This window comes from Danio rerio, chromosome 1, assembly GCF_052040795.2.
Source record: "Danio rerio strain M-AB ecotype USA chromosome 1, GRCz13ab, whole genome shotgun sequence".
Lineage (NCBI taxonomy): Eukaryota > Metazoa > Chordata > Actinopteri > Cypriniformes > Danionidae > Danio > Danio rerio.
In genome coordinates, this window is record NC_141021.1 from 60164369 (window position 1) to 60186829 (window position 22461).

General features: G+C 38.8%; 3 protein-coding genes across 6 annotated transcripts; all 3 read right to left on the reverse strand.

Annotated features, from left to right (window-relative positions):
* Positions 1-354: 354 nt before the first annotated feature.
* LOC110439930 (B-cell receptor CD22-like) lies at positions 355-8513 on the reverse strand. The gene is made up of 12 exons (XM_087238073.1): positions 7490-8513; positions 5969-7082; positions 4429-4494; positions 4001-4348; positions 3663-3902; positions 3324-3578; positions 2972-3220; positions 2827-2902; positions 2634-2676; positions 2424-2504; positions 2258-2338; positions 355-756 (listed from the first exon to the last, which is right to left on the reverse strand). The coding sequence occupies exons 2-12, from the start codon at positions 5991-5993 to the stop codon at positions 733-735; spliced, it is 1488 nt and encodes a 495-aa protein (XP_087094199.1). The 5' UTR covers positions 5994-7082; positions 7490-8513; the 3' UTR covers positions 355-732.
* LOC103909463 (B-cell receptor CD22-like) lies at positions 8115-17035 on the reverse strand. 2 transcript variants are annotated; one of them, XM_087238041.1, is made up of 13 exons: positions 14997-16336; positions 13691-13795; positions 13521-13586; positions 13093-13440; positions 12763-13008; positions 12423-12677; positions 11982-12239; positions 11649-11897; positions 11504-11579; positions 11312-11354; positions 11102-11182; positions 10936-11016; positions 8115-8513 (listed from the first exon to the last, which is right to left on the reverse strand). In XM_087238041.1, the coding sequence occupies exons 3-13, from the start codon at positions 13576-13578 to the stop codon at positions 8490-8492; spliced, it is 1719 nt and encodes a 572-aa protein (XP_087094167.1). In that variant the 5' UTR covers positions 13579-13586; positions 13691-13795; positions 14997-16336; the 3' UTR covers positions 8115-8489. The 2 variants fall into 2 exon arrangements, with proteins under 2 accessions (XP_087094167.1, XP_087094166.1); XM_087238040.1 differs by lacking the exons at positions 13691-13795; positions 14997-16336 and adding an exon at positions 16888-17035.
* Positions 17036-18801: 1766 nt separating this feature from the next.
* On the reverse strand, positions 18802-22461 carry LOC147837581 (uncharacterized). 3 transcript variants are annotated; one of them, XM_087238319.1, is made up of 7 exons: positions 22182-22461; positions 21768-21936; positions 20249-20299; positions 19934-20033; positions 19798-19843; positions 19629-19706; positions 18802-19545 (listed from the first exon to the last, which is right to left on the reverse strand). In XM_087238319.1, exons 2-7 carry the CDS (start codon positions 21841-21843, stop codon positions 19453-19455), a joined length of 444 nt encoding a protein of 147 aa, XP_087094445.1. In that variant the 5' UTR covers positions 21844-21936; positions 22182-22461; the 3' UTR covers positions 18802-19452. The 3 variants fall into 3 exon arrangements, with proteins under 3 accessions (XP_087094445.1, XP_087094444.1, XP_087094446.1); XM_087238318.1 differs by having other exon boundaries at positions 21768-22076; XM_087238320.1 differs by lacking the exon at positions 21768-21936.

A 22461-nucleotide genomic window follows, 5' to 3' on the forward strand; every position in this document is an offset into this window, starting at 1 on the left:
TTAGAAAGGAAGACAATTGTATTGCATTGAAGCAAGGTGACCAGCAGGTGGCAAAAACAGATCAGATAAGAAGAGAAGATCTTCTCTAGGACAGGCTCACCATGTTTTAATACACAATTAATCAGCATAATTAGTGTAGAGAATCTACACGTTTTGTGCGTAGCCTATATGTCCTACCAATCTCTGAATATACTGCTGTTTATTAATGATTAGTACTGAAATACAGAAAAACATTAGCAACATTACAATTACAGCTTTGCAAATTATAATAAGCAAACAAACTTTTGAGATATTTGGGGTGGATATAAAGTTAATCAGTCCTCTGAATAAAAAAAAGAAACCAAACACCAGAAATACTTTATATAATATTTTATTAAAATACCAGAAATTATAAAGCAAATAATTACAGATTTTCAAACCATATCATGAAAAGATGGAGAGGCCAAAATGACTTAACAAGATGCATCTGAAATAATTCAAATAACAAAAGAAATATGAGAGTAAACACAATTATCTGACCTCAACCTGACTAATAAAAACAGAAGCAAAGTTAGAAAGTGGTAAAACCAGATAAATCTGACACTCCACTTGTGCTGTTTCACACACTAATGTTAATGTATTTACAAAGACACGACAGACTTAAACAGTTAAACCACATGTTGTCTGGGGAAAAGCCTGACTTTCTGCTGTTTTACATCTGCTGCTTCATATAACAAGTGAACGACACTCCTGCTAATAAGAAGAATATTCAGAGATCTGCAGAGAGAGAGAGAAAAGGACAGCATAACAACAATAAACACTCGGACAAAATAAAACCCCATCATCAATATCATTACAACAAAACTTATTCATAATAATTCAAACTCTGTAGAAATAAAGAGCATTCACATTCAGAGCATTCACAAAGCTAAGCTTTAACTAAGTAGGAACATTACTGAGACTTTTAATTCAAGCAACCTATGCTAAGCTAAGCTAAAGTGCTCCCACCAGACCCAGAGATCATCTGAATTGATTTAAAAATGGAAAAACTCGACTGTTTAACTCTAGGAGAGTTGTAAAATGCCATTACTCAGGGATGCATTTCCAACACCAGCACCACATGAACACACTGTAGTTTTTCCACACTTCATTCAACCACCGACCAATCTAAGCAACAACTATACACCCACCGGCCACTTTATTAGGTACACCTGTCCAACAGCTCAAATGTCTAATCAGCCAATCACATGGGCAGCTCAATGCATTTAGGCATGTACACATGGTCAAGACGATCTGCTGCAGTTCAAAGTGAGCATCAGAATGGGGAAGAAAGGGGATTTGGGTGACTTTACACGTGGCATGGTTGTTTCTGCAAGACGAGCTGCTCTGAGTATTTCAGAAACTGCTGATCTACTGGGATTTTTACGCACAACCATCTCTAGGGTTTACAGTGAATGGTCTGAAAAAGAGAATATATCCAGTGAGCGGCAGTTCTGTGGGCGCAAATGCCTTGTTGATGCCAAAGGTCAGAGGAGAATGGCCAGACTGGTTCATGCTGATACAAAGGCAACAGTAACTCAAATAAGCACTCGTTACAATCGAGGTCTGCAGAAGAGCATCTCTGAACACACAACACGTCCAACCTTGAGGCGGATGGGCTACAGCAGCAGAAGACCACACCGGGTTAACCACAGAATTAACCACAAATTGACCATTTCTATGATGATAACCAAATCGGCGTCCAAAGTACAATAATTATAATGCTATTATTTTCATATGCCGGGTCAGTCAACAGCGTCTCAAGCTTTGCATCTGTAAAGTTGAGGTCTGGACTGATTCATTAGTCTAATTAAAGGTGGAAAATAACTAATAATTACACTGCAAAAATGCTTTTCTTATTTAGATTTTTTTTCTTGTTTCCAGTCCAAATATTTAAAAATTCTTTCTTGTTTTCAGAAATAATATGCCAATATTTAATGAGGTTTTCCTTAAAACAAGCAAAATAATCTGCAAATGGGGTCAGCAACAAAATCTTGTTTTTCCTTTTGACCTAAGATTATTTTGCTAACCCCATTGGCAGATTATTTAACTTGTTTTAAGGAAAAACTCACTTAATTTTGGCATATTATATCTTAAAACAAGACAGTTTGTTTAGCTTGTCTAGAAATTTCTGCTTGATTTAAGAGTGTTTAGATATCTGGACAAGAAACAAGACAAAAAGCATTTTTGCAGTGTAGATATCAACTTCACTAATAGTGGAAAACGAAATATAACTTACCATTATGTTTCCATACACAGGGTCAGTGAAATCATCATCAGAGTCTGTACATGTGTCATGATGAGGTTTAAAAGTCTTCATCTTCAGTATGAAAGAAAAACACACATAACTAATAACTGATAAAGTGCACATCAGTGGTTTAAAACTATATAAAAAAATAACTTACACTTATATTTGCATACTCAGAGTCAGTCGAATTATCGCAGTAATAATTGCTTGTGTCATGATGAGGTCTGGACTCATTCATCTTTGGCAATGAAGAAAAATACATCACACACAAAAACCAGTGCTTATGAACAATTCAGAATTATATAGATATTAATATTTATGACTAAGCTTCCCTGATCAATAAACTACTAATTACAGATTCTCTCACCTGAGACTGCTCTGTATTATGTCTCTTCTTCATCCTGCTCATGCTTTAAATACAGTGAATATGTTAAATACCAGTATAGAGTATGTTGTTGTTCTTGTATTATTTCCAATAATAAAATCTTACTAAAAAAATCAACATTTATGGTAGTGTTTTCATGACAACTAGACTACAGTTAATGCTGAACACATCTCACCAAATCAGAACCATCATAATGACAACTGCAGCTCCACAACCCACTCCAATAGATGCGTATAATATTAGCGAATGTCCTACAGCAGACGAAAGAGTAAAACATCAGCACATGTTCACTTTATGAGTAAGTAAATAAGCTGCTTTACCTTTAACAGTGACAGTGACGGCGTCTGATCTCTGAGCTCCATGTGGATTGTGAGCCTCACAGTAGAAGCGTCCACTCTGTACTGCACTGAAACTCTGTCCAGATCCAACAGCTGAGCTTTGATTCTCCTTAAACCAGCTGAAGTTCAGAGCAGGAGGGTTTGAGTCACTGATGCACACCAGACTCACTGAATCTCCAGACATTATTACAGCAGATCCACTTATAGACACTGAGATGTTTCTGGGGGGGTCTAAAAAAAGACCAAATTTACAATTTATTATAGATTAATATTATAATTATTATTTATTAGGCTTTTTTAAAACAATGAACTGTAGAAATGATCATAAACTCACACTGGACATCTAAAGTCACAGGATCAGAGTATTTATCTCCACTTTCACTGAAGGCTCTACACTTGTATTCTCCACTGTCATCAGAGCTGATCTTGGAGATGTTGAAGATTCCTCCATATTCAACATATTCTATTCCTTTATACCAGAAGATTTGTGCAGGAGGGTTTGAGTCGCTGCTGCAGCTCAGAGTCACTGAATCTCCAGACATTATTACAGCAGATCCACTGATGGACACTGAAACGCTCTTTGGAGGATCTAAAATGAACAAAACCAAATCTTTAATCAAACAGAATCTCCAGTAGAGAACTAAACACTAAAAATCAATGAATCTGCACTCACAGGTGACATTGAGATAGACCTCAGGTGATGTGAGTCCATCTACAGCACATCTATATCTGCCTAAATCTTCTCTTCTGACTGGATTGAGGATGAGTTTGTCTCCAATAGTTCCTTCAGTCAATCTCTCTGAGTTTCTGTACCAGATGAATGTTGGTGTGTCAGTCAGATTACAGCTGCTTCTACATGTCAGACGGACTGATTCTCCCTCTGTCACTCTCTCAGGAGACTCCAGCTGAAGATCTGAACACAACACACACATTATATCTAGTGCTGCTCTCATACACTGATTATTATTCTACATAATGACCACAAGAAGAGAGAAACCTCAGGAGAGTCACCTGTGACAGAGAGACGCACTCCTGTATTACCAGTCCCTTTTCCTCTTGTTTTATCAGTAGTGAATCTGAAATAATACTTGTGTTCATCTTTCTTTGTCACATGACTCAGTCTGATGGTGCAGTTCTGCTGTTTATCTCCCAGATACTGAAGCCTCTGACTGTATTCAGGGTCCACAGACAGATCTGCAAGCTCTTCTCGATGTTTTGCAAGGTTTTTGGTCCAGAACACTTTCCTGATCTGATGTCCAGTAGGGTATTTAAAAGTGCAGCTCATTATCACTGATGAGTCTTTTAGTGCACAGATGTGTGAAGGATTGTAATTCACAGCCCAATCAGCACCAGAAACCACTGAAACACAGAGCTCATAGTGATGAATTGTGCATTAAATGCAGCATACAGTCTCTCTTTGAACTGTTGCAGTGACTCACTGTGAACAGCAAACAGGAAGATCAGAGGAAGAGGAGCCATTCTGATCAACATCACCATAGCAACACCTACAACACACACACATATTGTCTTATTTTTGAGTTGTCATTAATCATTATTTTAAACTTGTTTTCATTTCTAATTGCATAGGGCAGAATACACATGAAGATATCACTATTAGGTCCCTGTCAGTCCAGATGCTGCTTTTTGTTGAGGTTTAGCTACACTCACTGTGACTATTTTACAAGCACTGTGTGGCTGTAGATAATGCTCTCATCTCCGTCTTCCTGTTCAGTACAAAGAGTGGCAGAAAAACAGAGGCTGAAAGAGAAATAATTGCCACATCTCATTCTTTGTCTTAAACACACGATAAACACTCAGATACAAAACCTCCACTTAATAAAAGTAGCAGAAAACAAAAGTTCATTTAGTTTATAAACAAAGATTTGCATGATTTACAATGTCTAACACTGAACACTGATGTACATGTGATTGTTCAGCTTTTTTATTTTGGTAACACTTTACAATAAGGTTCATTAGTTAACGCATTTACCAACATGAGCTAATCATGAACAACACTTGTACAGCATTTATTAATCATAAGTGAACATTTACTAATGCATTATTAACATCCAAGTCCATGCTTGTTAACATTAATGCACCATGAGTTAACATGAACTAACAATGAACAACTGTATTTTCATTAACTAACATGAATAAATTCGGTAGCAAATGTATTGTTCACTGTTCATGTTAGTAAATGCATTAATTAACATTAACTAATGAACCTTATTGTAAAGTGTGACCAAAACACCAAACCAACTAGCCTAACCTACAAGGCCCAATGGCTAACCATCAGGGCTTGGTGTGTCTTGGCCCTTACATTTGGCACAATGCAGTCAGGCAAGAACTTTCTGGTCACTCCACAGAACATGTCTCAACTGCGAACATGCTTTACCTCACTGCATACCACACTTTGTATTGCACTAGTTAATGTAAGGCTTGATGCATCTGCTCGGCCATACAAGCATATATCAGAAGCTCTCCACACTATCCTTGAGCTCATCTGAAGTTTACAAGTCTGGAGGTCTGTAACTTCATCTCTTACCAATGGACAAAGCGACTTTTAACCACAACTGCATTTATTCACTGTACTGGAGCTTTCCATAACCATCATGTCGGCCTCAATCTTCTCCTTGCAGAACGATGACTCTGACAAGCTGGTTTGTCAACAATAAAAACTCAAAAGATGTCCAATTTCAACTTCAACCTTCATAATTATTAGTTATTTTACTGCACTTTACTTGACTTTATTATTATTATTTTTTTTACATCATTCAACTAATATTAAGGGTATTTACACAAGCTTGCCCGCCATCAGAATTTTGGTGCAAACTATCACTATCACTAGTTTCTAACCAGTAAAGTACTTGCTAGTGGACATATTTCCAGGTAGAGCTGTGCAACATCCAATAGTTTCAGCAAACATCCCAGCAGATTTAATGCTATACCATAAGAGAAAGGTTAAAAACAGCCCCTTACCTGTTTCACCAACATTCATGAGCATCGACCACACTAGAAATGACCAGGAAGAAGCAGTGTTGGGGTCTTAATGTGGCCAACACCTTGTATTTCAACAGGAGGAAATGAAACTTCACAGCCTAAAGCTGAAGAGTCTTAACAGGCCAACATGACGTTATCAAACTTCAGGTAAGACATTTTTAAATCTGTAGAGATTCTCATTATGCGTTTATCATTGGGTGTATTTTTACTTAATAATAATGAACAATAGAAAGCTTGATTGAGCATTTGACAAACATTGACTAGCCTAACCAAGAGCAAATTGGTAATTAAATAAACTGGAACCTAAAAACAAAGATGGAGTGATTAAATATAAGAGTTGCATTCATGAAACAGTCATCATATTTAGGCTTCTTTATTCTTACAGAGGCCCTTGTTTGTTTCTCTTCTGTTGAAAAGGTAAATATAGATCAAGTTTCCTCTGTAATGGCTGTGGATGAGGTGAGAAAACAAAACTGCCTGAGCTCATCATTGTCAAGCTATAGATATTTGCCTGATCACAGTTTTACCCATGATGTCTTAAAGTTATCGCATTGGTTCTGCGCTTGTAAATGACCTATTTTAAAATTTATTTTGTAAGGGAACGTAATAGGTTTGAATGGTGCTCGAATGTATTACAGTGGATTTTATTTTGAAATTGTGTGCTTCATACTGACGGACTTTTATTATGAAACTTACCTTATTAGTTCCGGTAAAAAAAGTTCTCGCAAAAGTGCACCAAAGAGCTCTTAGCTGGTCAGGCTGGAAAATGACCAGCTAAATCCAACTATAACCAGCTTGACCAGTCTGGTTTAAGCTGGACATAGCTGGTTTTGGCTGGGCTCCCAATCTGCAAGGCTGGTCAAGCTGGTTTTAGCTGGTCATCTCCCAGCCTGACCAGCTTAGACCAGGCTGGAAATGGCTGGAAACCAGCCTGGAAGTGGCCAAAACCCCTCTAAAACCAGCCTGGTTGACCAGCTAAAACCAGCCAACCAGCCTAGGCTGGTTTAAGCTGGATTTTTCAGCAGGGATGGCTGAACTCCTAAACACGATCACTGGTTTATTTACGACCTTTGGAGCCAGGGAACTGACACCCCTGCTGAAAAATCCAGCTTCAACCAGCCTAGGCTGGTTGGCTGGTTTTAGCTGGTTGACCAGGCTGGTTTTAGAGGGGTTTTGGCCACTTTCAGGCTGGTTTCCAGCCATTTCCAGCCTGGTCTTAGCTGGTCAGGCTGGGAGATGACCAGCTAAAACCAGCTTGACCAGCCTAGCTATGCTGGGAGTCCAGCCAAAACCAGCTATATCCAGCTTAAACCAGGCTGGTCAAGCTGGTTTTAGCTGGATTTGACTGGTCATTTTCCAGCCTGTCCAGCTAAGACCAGGCTGGAAATGGCTGGAAATCAGCCTGGAAATGGCCAAAACCCCTCTAAAACCAGGCTGGTCAACCAGCTAAAACCAGCCAACCAGCCTAGGCTGGTTTAAGCTGGATTTTTCAGCAGGGACGTTCACAATCTTAGAAGTATAAACAAAACAACGATAATATTGACGTTCCGTTTAAAAATGGCGCCTTTGGGAGATGATGACAACCGCTCCCGGGAGTCATGTGACCACGCCGCTCTGAGAGGAATATATTTTAAGAGAAAATGCACCAATAAATTAAGTCAACGAGTTTGCTTGACAGATTCTGATAGTAGGGATTCATATCAGTATAATTTATTAGTCATGTGGATTGTTTTTATGACTATTTAGATTTTTTTAATCATTTTAGAATAAAGACAATTATATTGCATTGAAACAAGGTGACCAGCAGGTGGCGCAGACAAACCAGATATGTATAATATCTTCTCTAGGACAGGCTCACAGTGTTTTTATACACAATTAATCAGCATAATTAGTGTAGAGAATCAGTTTTGTACGAAGCACATATGTACCAATCTCTGAACATACTGCTGTTTATCAATGATTAAGTACTAAAATGCAGAACAATAACATTACAGTTAATGCTTTGCAATTTATGATAAGCAAACAAACATTTGAGATAGGCTATTTAGGGTGGGTATAATGTTAATGACATTGATATTGTCTTATCCAGCCCTCTGTATAAGAAAAAGAAACCAAATACCAGAAATACATTTTCATAATTTTATTAAAACACCAGAAATTATACAGCAAATAATTACAGATTTTCAAACCAAATCATGAAAAGATGGAGAGGCTAAAATGACTTAACAAGATGTATCTGAAAGAATTCAAATAACAAAAGAAATATGAAATTGAGAACAATTATGTCACCTCTCTTCCTGACTAATAAAAACAAGAAAAATTAGAAAGAGGTAAAACCGGATAAATGGCACTCCACATGTGCTGTTTCACACACTAATGTTAATGTATTTACAAAGACACGACAGACTTAAACAGTTAAACCACATGTTGTCTGGGGAAAAGCCTGACTCTCTGCTGTTTTACATCTGCTGCTTCATTCAACAAGTGAACGACATTCCTGCTAATAAGGAGAATATTCAGAGATCTGCAGAGAGAGAGAAAAGGACAACATAACAGCATTAAACACTCGGACAAAATAAAACCCCATCATCAATATCATTACAACAAAACTTATTCATAATAAACAATTCAAACTCAAACTCTATATAAGAAAAAGAGAGCATTCATATTCAGAGAACATTCAAAGCAAAGTTTTAATTAAACAGGAACATCACTGAGTGGTCATTTTTGACAGAGATGCTAATCCAAACAATCTATGCTAAGCTAAGCTAAAGTGCTCATCTGAATTGATTCAACAATAGAAAAACTCGACTGTTTAACTCTAGGAGGGCTGCAAAATGTGCCTATTTCCAAAACAATAAAAAAAGAGAGTGTTCCATTACTCAGTGATGCATTTCCAACACCAGCATCACATGAACACACTGCAGTTATTCCAGACTTCCTTCAACCACTGATCAATCTAAGCAACAACTATACACCACTGGCCACTTTATTAGGTACACCTGTCCAACTGCTCATTAACTCAAATTTATAATCAGCCAATCAGATGGCAGTAACTCAATGCATTTAGGCATGTAGACATGGCGAAGACGATCTGCTGCAGTTCAAAGTGAGCATCAGAATGGGGAAGAAAGGGGATTTAAGTGACTCTGAATGTGGCATGGTTGTTGCTTCCAGACGGGCTGCTCTGAGTATTTCAGAAACTGCTGATCTACTGGGATTTTCATGCACAACCATGTCTAGGGTTTATAGAGAATGGTCCGACAAAGAGGAAATATCCAGTGAGTGGCACATATGTTGATGCAAATGCCTTGTTGTTGCCAGAGGTCAGAGGAGAATGGCCAGACTGGTTCATGCTGATACAAAGGCAACAGTAACTCAAATAAGCACTTGCTACAATCGAGGTCTGCAGAAGAGCATCTCTGAACACACAACACGTCCAACCTTGAGGCGGATGGGCTACAGCAGCAGAAGAGCACACCGGGTGCCGCTCCTGTCAGCTTATAACAGGAAACTGAGGCTACAATTCACACAGACTCACCAAAACTGGACAATAGAAGATTGGAGAAACGTTGCTGCTCTGATGAGTCTCCATTCAGATTTACGGTCAGAACTTGGTGCCAACAACATGAAAGCATGGATCCACCCTGCCTTGTATCAGTGGTTCAGGCTTGTGGTGGAGGTGTGGGGGATATTTTTTGGCACACTTTAGGTCAATTAGTACCAATTGAGCATCAACGCCACAGCCGACCTGAGTATTGCTGCTGACCATGTCCATCTCTTTATGAGCACAGTGTCTTTATCTTCTGATGGCTACTTCCAGCAGGATAACGCACCATGTCATAAAACATGAATCATCTCAGGCTGGTGAACATGACAATGAGTTTACTGTACACAAATGGCCTCCACAGTCACCAGAGCTTAATCCAATAGAGCACCTTTGGGATGTGGTGGAAATTGGCATCATGGATGTGCACTCGGCAAATCTGCAGCAACTGTGTGATGCTATCATGACAATATGGAGCAAAATCTCTGAGGAATATTTCCATCACCTTGTTGAATCTCTGCCATGAAGGATTAAGGCATTTCTGAATGCTACTAGAACCCGGTACTAATAAGGTGTACCTAATAAAGTGGCCAGTTATTGTAGGATTACAACAGTACAGAAAACTACACCGGCAGCTGCATCAGCACCCATACTGTCATAACGGAGAATAAACATGAGAATAATTTTATCAGTCCACAACAATATAAAACAATTGCAAAGATAATTATTAACATCCTTACCTAAGACAACAACTATATTATTCAAACTAAAGCATTATTAATTGACCACAAATTGACCATTTCTATGATGATAACCAAATCGGCGTCCAAAGTACAATAATTATAATGCTATTATTTTCATATGCCGGGTCAGTCAACAGCGTCTCAAGCTTTGCATCTGTAATGTTGAGGTCTGGACTGATTCATTAGTGTAATTAAAGATGAAAATAACTAATAATTACACTGCAAAAATGCATTTCTTATTTAGATTTTTTGTCTTCCTTCTAGTCCAAATATTTAAAATTCTTATATTAAGAAGCATTTTCTAGACAAACAAAATATTTTGTCTTGTTTTCAGAAATAATATGCCAATATTTAATGAGGTTTTCCTTAAAACAAGCAAAATAATCTGCCAATGGCGTAAGCAACATAATCTTGTTTTTCCTTTTGACCTAAGATTATTTTGCTAACCCCATTGGCAGATTATTTAACTTGTTTTAAGGAAAAACTCACTTAATTTTGGCATATTATATCTTAAAACAAGACAATTTGTTTAGCTTGTCTAGAAATTTCTGCTTGATTTAAGAGTGTTTAGATATCTGGACAAGAAACAAGACAAAAAGCATTTTTGCAGTGTAGATATCAACTTCACTAACAGTGGAAAACGAAATATAACTTACCATTATGTTTCCATACACAGGGTCAGTGAAATCATCATCAGAGTCTGTACATGTGTCATGATGAGGTTTAAAAGTCTTCATCTTCAGTATGAAAGAAAAACACACATAACTAATAACTGATAAAGTGCACATCAGTGGTTTAAAACTATATAAAAAAATAACTTACACTTATATTTGCATACTCAGAGTCAGTCGAATTATCGCAGTAATAATTGCTTGTGTCATGATGAGGTCTGGACTCATTCATCTTTGGCAATGAAGAAAAATACATCATACACAAAAACCAGTGCTTATGAACATTTCAGAATTATATAGATATTATTATTTATGACTAAGCTTCCCTGATCAATAAACTACTAATTACAGATTCTCTCACCTGAGACTGCTCTGTATTATGTCTCTTCCTCATCCTGCTCATGCTTTAAATACAGTGAATATGTTAATTACCAGTATAGAGCATGTTGTTATTCTTGTATTATTTCCAAAAATAAAATCTTACTACAAAATCAACATTTATGGTAGTGTTTTCATGACAACTAGACTACAGTTAATGCTGAACACATCTCACCAAATCAGCACCATCATAATGACAACTGCAGCTCCACAACCCACTCCAATAGATGCGTATAACATCAGCGAATGTCCTACAGCAGACGAAAGAGTAAAACATCAGAAAATGTTCACTGTAGGAGTAAGTAAATGAGCTGCTTTACCTTTAACAGTGACAGTGACGGCGTCTGATCTCTGAGCTCCATGTGGATTGTGAGCCTCACAGTAGAAGCGTCCACTCTGTACTGCACTGAAACTCTGTCCAGATCCAACAGCTGAGCTTTGATTCTCCTTAAACCAGCTGAAGCTCAGAGCGGGAGGGTTTGAGTCACTGATGCACATCAGACTCACTGAATCTCCAGACATTATTACAGCTGATCCATTTATAGACACTGAGACGTTCCTGGGGGGGTCTAAAATTTACATTTATAGATATTGCAAACAATGCAAAGAAAAAATACAGACCATAAACAATGTACACATCCTCTTAAACTCACACTGCACATCTAAAGTCACAGGATTAGAGTATTTCCATCCATGCACATTTGTGGCTATACACTTGTATTCTCCACTGTCATCAGAGCTGATCTTTGGGATGTTGAAGATTCCTCCAGATCTTCCAGATGTTTCTCCTTTAAACCAGCTGAAGTTCTGTGCAGGAGGGTTTGAGTCACTGCTGCAGCTCAGAGTCACTGAATCTCCCTCCACTATTACAGCAGATCCACTGATGGACACTGAGACGCTCTTTGGAGGATCTAGGACAGAAGAATGTTGATATAGTTAGCAATAAATGTGGCATTACAGACAACATTTCAGTGATTAAGATGCTCCTGGGGGTCTAAAATAGACCAAATGTACCATTAAGTATAGATGTTAAAAACTGATTGAAATAACAAAAGGTTGCAGAAAAAAAAGTGTACAGATGATCATAAACTCACACTGGACATCTAAAGTCACAGGATCAGAGTATTTATCTCCACTTTCACTGAAGGCGCTACACTTGTACTCTCCACTGTCATCAGAGCTGATCTTTGAGATGCGGAAGTTTCTTCCATGTTTAACATGTTTTGTTCCTTTCAACCAGTTGATTTCTGCAGGAGGGTTTGAGTCAGTGCTGCAGCTCAGAGACACTGAATCTCCCTCCATTATTACACCAGATCCACTGATGGACACTGAGACATTCCTGGGTGGATCTAAAATATACAAAACCAAATATTTAAATGAGTTCAAACAGGATCTAGAGAACTGAACACTAATGATCAATAAATCTGTACTCACACTTGACATTGAGATAGACATCAGGTGATGTGAGTGTGTGTCCATCTACAGCACATCTATATCTGCCTAAATCTTCTCTTGTCACTGGATCAAGGATGAGTTTGTTTCCAATAGTTCCTTCAGTCAATGTGTGTGAGTTTCTGTACCAGATGAATGTTGGTGTGTCAGTCAGTTTACAGCTGCTTTTACATGTCAGACGGACTGAATCTCCCTCTGTCACTCTCTCAGGAGACTCCAGCTGAAGATCTGAACTCAACACACACATTATATCTAGTGCTGCTCTCATACACTGATTATTATTCAAGAAGAGAGAAACCTCAGGAAAGTCACCTGTGACATTGAGACGCACTCCTGGTTTACCAGTCCATTTTCCGTCAGTTCTATCAGTAATGATTCTGAAGTAATACTCGCGTTCATCTTTCTTTGTCACATGACTCAGTCTGACGGTGCAGTTCTGCTGTTTATCTCCCAGATACTGAAGCCTCTGACTGTATTCAGGGTCCTCAGATAGATCTGCAAGCTCTTCTCGATGTTTTGCAAGGTCTTTGTTCCAGAACACTTTCCTGATCTGATGTCCAGTAGGGTATTTATAAGTGCAGCTCATTATCACTGATGAGTCTTTTAGTGCACAGATGTGTAAGGGGTTGTAATTCACAGCCCAATCAGCACTAGAAACCACTGAAACACAGAGCTCATAGTGATGAATTGTGCATTAAATGCAGCATACAGTCTCTCTTTGAACTGTTGCAGTGACTCACTGTGAACAGCAAACAGGAAGATCAGAGGAAGAGGAGCCATTCTGATCAACATCACCATAGCAACACCTACAACACACACACACACAGGCTTCTTTGAACATAGTTTTAAACTTGTGTTTATTTATAATTGTTCAGGGCAGAATAAAAATGTAGAAAGCATTATTTGGTACCTGTTAGTCCTGGTGCTGCTTTTTGTTGAGGTTTAGCTACACTCACTGCGACTATTTTAGAAACGCTATGTGGTTAAGCTAGATAATGCTCTCATCTTTGTTTTCCTGTTCAGTACAAACAGTAATGAGAAAAACAGATGCTGACAGAGAATACATTGCCATAACTCGTTCTTTGTGCAATATACCCCTGCTGCAAAAAAAAAAAAAAAAAAAAAAAAAAAAGCATAAACCACCTTAAGCTGGTTGGCTGGTTTTAGCTGGTTGTCCAGGCTGGATTTAGATGGGTTTTGTCCACTTCCAGGCTAATTTCCAGCTTGACCAGTCTGGTCTAAGCTGGACATAGCTGGTTTTGGCTGGGCCCCCAGCCTATCTAGGCTGTAAGCTGGTTTAAGCTAGTAATCTCCCAGCCTGACAAGCTAAGACCAGGCTGGAAATGGCTGGAAACCAGCCTGGAAGTGGCCAAAACCACTTTAAAACTAGCCTGGTTGACCAGCTAAAACTAGCCAACCAGCTTAGGCTGGTTTAAGCAGTTTTTTTCCAGTAGGGACATGATAAAACACTCTAAAAGTAGCACATAATGAACGTAAATTAAGTTTATAAACAAAGACGGGCATGGTTTAGAAAGCCTAAAGGCTCGTGCACACCGGAACGCTTTTCGTTTTCGTTTATCGTCAGCAATTTGAGACGTTTTTCCAGATTCAAACTCAATCGATTTTTCACTGCCGTCAGGCTGAAGAGTAAGCAAAATCACTCCTTGACTTTAGATGGCGCTACACGAATTTAAGCTTCTGACACCCGCTTGTAACACAGAGAAAGAAGGCAGAAAGTTGACACGATTGTTGTTAAAGTTACTGGCGATTCGAACATGCATGGCTGGATCAAGCAGCAGCTCCAGCGTCTCCAAGTGCTGCTTACATTAACTTCAGCAGCTTCATACACATGAACAAAAGTGCCAATCTGATTGGAGGAGAAGGCTTTGACACTGTGCGTCAAAACAAAAAATCGTGCATAAGGCGTTTCTTTAAAAATGACGCTTTTGTGCTTGGCGTTTTGCGCGTTGGTATGAATGATCATATTGGCACACTGTATTTAGTCACGAGGTGTTAAACGTTGACAGAAAACATGAGCAAAAAGCGTCCTGGTGTGCACAAGCCTTAAGACTGGTCAATCTGGTTGACCTACACTGTATTAGTTTTGGGACATCAGCCATTACATGCAGATGAACTATAATGACACCCCAAGCTTGATCTGCAGGAAGTAATATTTTACAATAATATAATTTTACAATTAACATGGAGTCTGACACCCATCTAACAGCTTCAGGTCTTCTCAGAAGGCTTTCCAGAAAGTTTTAGAGTTCATGATTGTTTTTATTCAAGCACATTTGTCAGGTCTGACAGTCTCATTCAACTCAAAGGAATTCAGGACTTTGTGTAGGCCAATCCAGCTCCTCTGCACCAAATTCCTCATCCATGTATTTATGGAGTTTGCTGTCCCGCACTTAACCTTAAGGCCGGGATAGACCTAACCGATGATAAAACAACTAGCACCAATAAAACCCAACTGTGTTGTCATCTTCTGTTGGATCACGTCGGGACCAAAAAGCTACACATGAACACAGGAAAAGAACAAAAGCAGAGTGAAGCGAGAGCCACGTTCTGCACCTGTGCAAGAGGATGTGTCTACAACAGGCAGTGTCTGTTTTCTCATTCTGCAAACTTCCTATGCACACAGACAAAGCAGCGTTCAGTATGATTATCACAATTATTGTCTCTCACCACAGAGGGATTCGCTCCTGTAAATATATCTGATAGTCTAATAATCCGTACCGTTTGCAAACATTTGAGAAATGTAGTGGAATTACAGCCAGCCTCTTTGTGATCCTTCTTGAATTGTTTACTCGCTACATCACACTCACACTCTGATTCATTGCTGGAAAAACAATTGGAGCACTCTCTTCTGATACCGATCCAACAAGCTGAATCTGGCCAATGAGCTCAGATATTAACCAGATGAGAGCCAATGTGTTGAAAACACCGAACCAACAAGCCTAACCTACAAACTATCAGGGCTTGGTGCGGCCTGGCCCTTACACTTTACTGATGTCAGGCAAGAATTTTCAGGTCACGCCAAAGAACCCATCTCAATTGCATTAGTTACTGGCTTGCTTTACCTCACTGCATACCACGCTTTGTATTGCACTTGGTGATGTAAGGCTTGATGCATCTGCTCGGCCATACAAGCATATATCGAAAGCTCTCCACACTATCCTTGAGCTAATCTGAAGGCCACAAGCTTGGAGGTCAGTAACTTCGTCTCTTACGAACAAACAAACCACAACTGCATTTAGTCAGTGTATCAGAGCTTTACATACTCAAAGTTTTTAAATACTTTTCATTCATTCATTCATTTTGTTGTCGGTTTAGTCCCTTTATTAATATATAATCGCCACAGCGGAATGACCCGCCAACTTATCCAGCAAGTTTTTACGCAGCGGATGCCCTTCCAGCCACAACCAATGCCTGGGAAACATCCACACACACATTCACACACAGACTCATACACTACGGACAATTTAGCCCACCCAAATCACCTGTACCACATGTCTTTGGACTGTGGGGGAAACCGGAGCACCCGGAGGAAACCAACGCGAACGCAGGGAGAACATGCAAACTCCACACAGAAACGCCAACTGACCCGAGGTTCGAACCAGCGACCTTCTTGCTGTGAGGCGACAGCACTACCTACTGCGCCCCCGCCTCGCCCTAAATACTTTTCAATAATTGTTTTTACAGTTGAGAAGATTACAGTTAATAGCTACAGTTAACTTCAGCTTCAGGAAAAGCCATCATGCAGACTTAAATCCTTTCCTTTCAGAAACAATAACACTGAAAAGCGGTTTGTCAATGATAAAAACATGAAGGATGTCCAATTTCAACCTCAACCTACATAACTATTTTAATGCACTTGACTTGACTTTAAAAACACTGTTCAGATCATTCACAAAGTACAGATATCAATACTAATATTAAGAGTATTTACAGAAGCTTGCCTGCCATCAGAATTTTAGTGCAAACGATCACTAGATTCCAACCAGTAAAGGACTTCCCAGATAGAGCTGTGCAACATGCAACAGTTTCATCAAAGATCCCGGCAGATTTAATGATATATCATAAGAAAAAAGTTTACTCCCTTACCTGTTCCACCAACATTCATGAGCAGCGACAGCACTAGAAATGACCAGGAAGAAGCAGTGTTGGGGTCTTTATGTGGCCAACACCTTGTATTTCAACAGGAGGAAATGAAACTTCACAGCCTACAGTTGAAGAGTCTTAACAAGTCAACATGACGTTATCAAACTTCAGGTGAGAGACATTTTAAATCTGTCTGTAGAGATTCTCATTATGCGTTTATCATTGGGTGTATTTTACTTAATAATGAACAATAGAAAGCAGTTGCTTGATTGAGCATTTGACAAACATAGCCAATTTGCTGTTGGTTAGGGCTAGTCAATTAACTAAAGTGGAACTTAAAAACAAGGATGGAGTGATTAAATGGAGTGAATTGCATCTATGAAATATTCATCATCATATTTAAGCTACTTACAGAGGCCCTTGTTTGATTCTGCACAGTTGAAAAGGTAAATATAGATATCATTCAAGTTTCCCCTATAATGGCTGTGGAGGAAGTGAGAAAGCAAAACTGAGCTCTTCATTGTCAAATGATATCTGTCTGATCACAGATCTACCCATGACGTTTTGAAGTTATCGCATTGGTTCTGCGCTCCATTTGGTTCTTGGTTTAACACTCGCCGTAAAAGATTCACACTGAAGGGAAGAGTCTGAATATTTTAGAAGAAGGTATCAGAGGGTGAATTTGATCACAACAGCCAGGTTTCAGCTGCTAATGAACATGCCAAATTAACAAACAAGAACCACAGATTTAAGACTAGGGTTATAAGAATTTTTTAGGATTCACAAAATTTGTCTCAGATGACCAAATCATGGCTGAAACCACACAGCGTGAGCCGGGATCAAGGGCTGGGACACACCAAACTGACAGTCGGCTGTTGGCCAGACATCGGGGAAGCTCTAACCTGCTGATTGGTCAGGTCAGCCTGAAGGTCTCAGATTTGGGTTTTGGTCACCCGGTCAAAGAAGAGATAAAAGCCCCTTTCACACAGTGATACCGGTAAATATCTGGAAAATTTCCGGAAAGACTTTACCGGTATATTGAAAAAAGCGCTGTTCACACAGGCGAGGACGTTACGGAATTTTTCCGGAAAAGAGCATTCACACATCCATTCCAAAATACCGGTAAATTCTGACATCATTCACCACAAATGAGCTTTAAACGGCTGCGCTTGTGTTTGTAAACATTTGACTAAATTACAAACTCTGTGGATGATCAATATTGTGAACAACTTTCTCAGGATCACTTTCGCATGTCGAGATGTTCATAATATGTGCGTGTGCAGGCACACGAACGTAAACAAACAACGGCTTATCATAAGCATCTCATCGATGATTATTTACACAGTCGGCATTAAGAAGAACATATAAACGTGATCTGACTAACTTCTAGCAGCTAAATGTGTCTGGAAAAATATTCAAAGGCTTTTATCCTCACAAACCGCGCGGACGTAAATGCGTCTGACTGTTGTGATTGGCTAAAGCAGGTGTCTCACGTCAGCACGTTCTAGAAGTGCACGCGCTTATTACGGCAATCTTCCTTCTGCATTCACACAGCGCAGCATTCCGGCAAATTACCGGTAATGTTACAACTTCTCTTTCCGGAAAATAGCCAGAACGAATTTACCGGTATTTTCAAAAAGGACCTGTTCACACATACAACCTTTCCGGAAAATTGCCGGCAATTTTCCGGAAAGGTCTGTATGTGTGAAAGGGGCTATAATAAGATCTGTTGCTCAGGCGTTTTATTTTTCTGGCTTCGTTGAACTCTTGCTGTTCTCTCTATTCCAGGCAACATTTTTGGCATTTATAATGTACATATTGTGTTCATTATGTATTGCAGAACACTTGTGGTTCTCTTGAAGTGGGATATGGATCAGGTTTAAGGGTGGGTTTAGGTGAAATTGATTGATCAGTGTAATTGATTACAGATTTAATTATACGCAGGGTTGTATCAATTATAAGTACAATGTAAAATATATTTACACAATAAGTACATTGTAAGACAAAGAACAATTTCAGTGTAAGTTCATAAGAGTTCATATATGTCCGATATACCCTTGCATTTTAAAGAATATGACAAAAAATCATGTCGACAAATGTTTTCATGCTACTCTAACTTATTTTAATAAGTTCATCAGTTAAGTTTAACTCAATATCTTAGTAGGTTTGACTGATGTATAAAAAATAGGCAGTCATTTTAGGTTTACAGAGAAAAACTTGTTTTATATTTACACTGTTTTACAAATCTTTCCCAGAGATGGGTTGCGGCTGGAAGGGCATCCGCTGTATTAAAACTTGCCGAATAAGTTGGCAGTTCATTCCACTGTGGCAACACCAGATTAATAAAGGGACTAAGCCGACAAGGAAAGGAATGAATGTTTTACATTTCACACAGCCAGTTCACACATAATAATACATTAATTTCATTAGCAAAAGCTATGAAAAATATTGGGGAATTTCACCTGAGCATGTCTATAAGAGAAATAAGACAAGAGAAACACATTTATCAGAAAGCATTTTGTGTACTGTTGGCGAAATGTCTTCTAGAGGTTGTGTAGTCTCTGTTGACTAATGTAGATCCACTGCTGATCTCCCATTTGCTGACATATTCTCATATTCAGAAGAGCTCGACTGGTGAACTGAATTGCTGGGATGGACAGTCTATGAGGAAAACACATTATTTATTGCCTGACTTATGGATAAACAAACTCTTGTACATGTGTAGAGTTTAATTCTTCACTTACAGTGAGTGTGTTGTACAGGTCAGAAGATCTGGAGCGGAGGTCAAGACCTGCATATGTGTTTGCACTGACACCATCATTCTACAGGAAAACAAATTGAGTAAATAAAGGAAAATAAAGGCTCATTTTATTATTTTTCTGATTTTATTAAGTGTTTCTTTAATCATCTCACCTCATACTCGTTTACTGCAGATCTTCTGTTCATCCTTTTCAGTCGACTGTCAAAAAAGCAAACAATAGTCATTATTAAGATATCATTATGCATTAGTGTGATAGTCAGTTGTGTTTATGCTTCTTATTTCACTTGCATTATAAGTAGTATGATGATGATGATGAATAATCCTCCACAAGCCACTGCGATCACAGTCCTTGTTCTCCCAGAGCCTTGATGAACTGAAAGATCATCAACTGAAAGAAGCAGATCATGATTAACTCTCCAGACTGACGAAGTTACAGAAGTGTGATGATAAACGCTTCACCAACAAATTGTACCAGTTATTGAACCTTTGATAACTCGCACTCAAAATGTAACTTTAAAGACGTTTGGGGGTAAAAACTAATGTTATGTGCCAACTTGACAGTACAAATAAATAAGTGGATGCACAATAATGATTTTCAGGTACCTGAATGAATGGTGGATGTGGAGATCTGGTCAGGTTTTGGTCTCTTTGGAGCTGAAAAATAAAGTCACACTATTTAGATTAAATTAATACATTTATAAACCAATTACTAACTACAGCTTGAAAAAAATAGAGTTTAGACTTTATTTCAAACGTGAAAAAAAGTAATTATAAAAATACAACTGTTAAGCGAAGCAAATATACAACTCAATACAAAACTATTTTAACTCAAACATGTCTGAAAGCAAATGCTTATTTAATCCTTCTCCACTCACCGATGATAAATAACGGTCCATATCAAAAATAATAACAACAACAACACACATGACAGTAATGCAGAAAGGTATTATAGTATTACAGGGTGGGACATTTATATTGATACACCTTAATAAAATGGGAATGGTTGGTGATATTAACGTCCTGTTTGTGGCACATTAGTATATGTGAGGGGGCAAACTTTTTAAGATGGGTGGTGACCATGGTGGTCATTTTTAAGTCGGCCATCTTGGATCCAACTTATGTTTTTTTAATAGGAAGAGGGTCATGTGACACATCAAACTTATTGGAAATTTCACAAGAAAAACAATGGTATTTATATGGCTTTATTCTTTCATGAGTTATTTACTGTACAAGTTTCATTCTGTTGGATTTTCAATGCAGCCCTCTTCTCCCACTCTTCACACACTGACAGCAACACCGCAGGAGAAATGTCAGCACAGGCTTCCAGTATCTGTAGTTTCAGGTGCTGCACATCTTGTATCTTCACACCATAGGCAATTGCCTTCAGATGACCTCAAAGATAAAAATCTAAGGGTGTCAGATCGGGAGAGCTTGGGGGCCATTCAACTGGCCCACGACGACCAATCCACTTTCCAGGAAACTGTTCATCTAGGAATGCTCGTACCTGACACCCATAATGTGGTGGTGCATCATCTTGCTGAAAAACTCAGGGAACGTGCCAGCTTCAGTGCATAAAGAGGAAAACACATCATCATGGAGCAATGTCAAATATCCAGTGGCCTTGAGGTTTCCATTGATAAAGAATGGCCCCACTATCTTTATTGTCTATGGTGTGAAGATACCAGATGTGCAGCACCTGAAACTACAGATACTGGAAGCCTGTGCTGGTATTTCTCCTGTGGTGTTGCTGTCAGTGTGTGAAGAGTGGGAGAAGAGGGTTGCATTGACAATCCAACACAATGGGCAGCACATTGAACACACTTTATAAGTGGTCAGAAACTTGTAAACAACTCCTGAAAGAATAGTTACGTTAAAATCAAGCACACCATTGCTTTTCTTGTGAAATTCCCAGTAAGTTTGTTTTGTCACATGACCCTCTTTCTTTTGAAAAAACAAAAGTTGTGTCCAAGATGGCCGACTTCAAAATGGCCACCACCCATCTTGAAAAGTTTGCCCCCTCACATATACTAATGTGCCACAAACAGGACGTTAATATCACCAACAGTTCCCATTTTATTAAGGTGTATCCATATAAATGGCCCACCCTGCAGAAATCAGCTACCTTTTACCACATTTAGTTGGACTAATCTGGTATCTTCCAATCCAGGAGCACATCCATACAATCCAGCATCATTCATCTGCAGATCTCTGATGGTGACGGTAAATAATCTCGCTTGAGGATCGTCCTTTAGTGTGAATCTGCCATTAGACACTGACTTTCCTCCATCAGCCTGCAGTATAGGGCTATTAGTTTTGTAAGGTTCTTTATAGACATGTTTCTTAGAATTTTCATATCCTTCATAATAAGGACAGTTAAAAACAGCTTCTCCTCCTTCTGCTGCTGTAATATCAGCACACACTGAAGCTCTCGCTGAAGCACACAAACACAACACAACACTGCTTTACTCAAACACACTCACTAAATCCCCCATACTGTACAATAATAAAGCCTTCACAGAGATCTTCGAGCACTTACCCATCAGCAGAAACACACAAACCCTCAGCGCAAACTTCATTTCTTCAGAAAATCAGCCTGAAACTCTGAACACTTCCTCAAAATCACTTTCTCAAACTCAGATAATACAACAATTCTGCTCAAGTTGCTCTTCTGTAAGTGGAGATGTAAATACTCAAGATATATATCTCTGTTTATGGACTTGTATGTGAATTAAGCATTAGAGTTGATGGTCTGGTCTGTGTGTTGGCGTCGATGTGTGGTGTTGTATGTGAAAACCAGTTCTGACAAGGAAAAACCC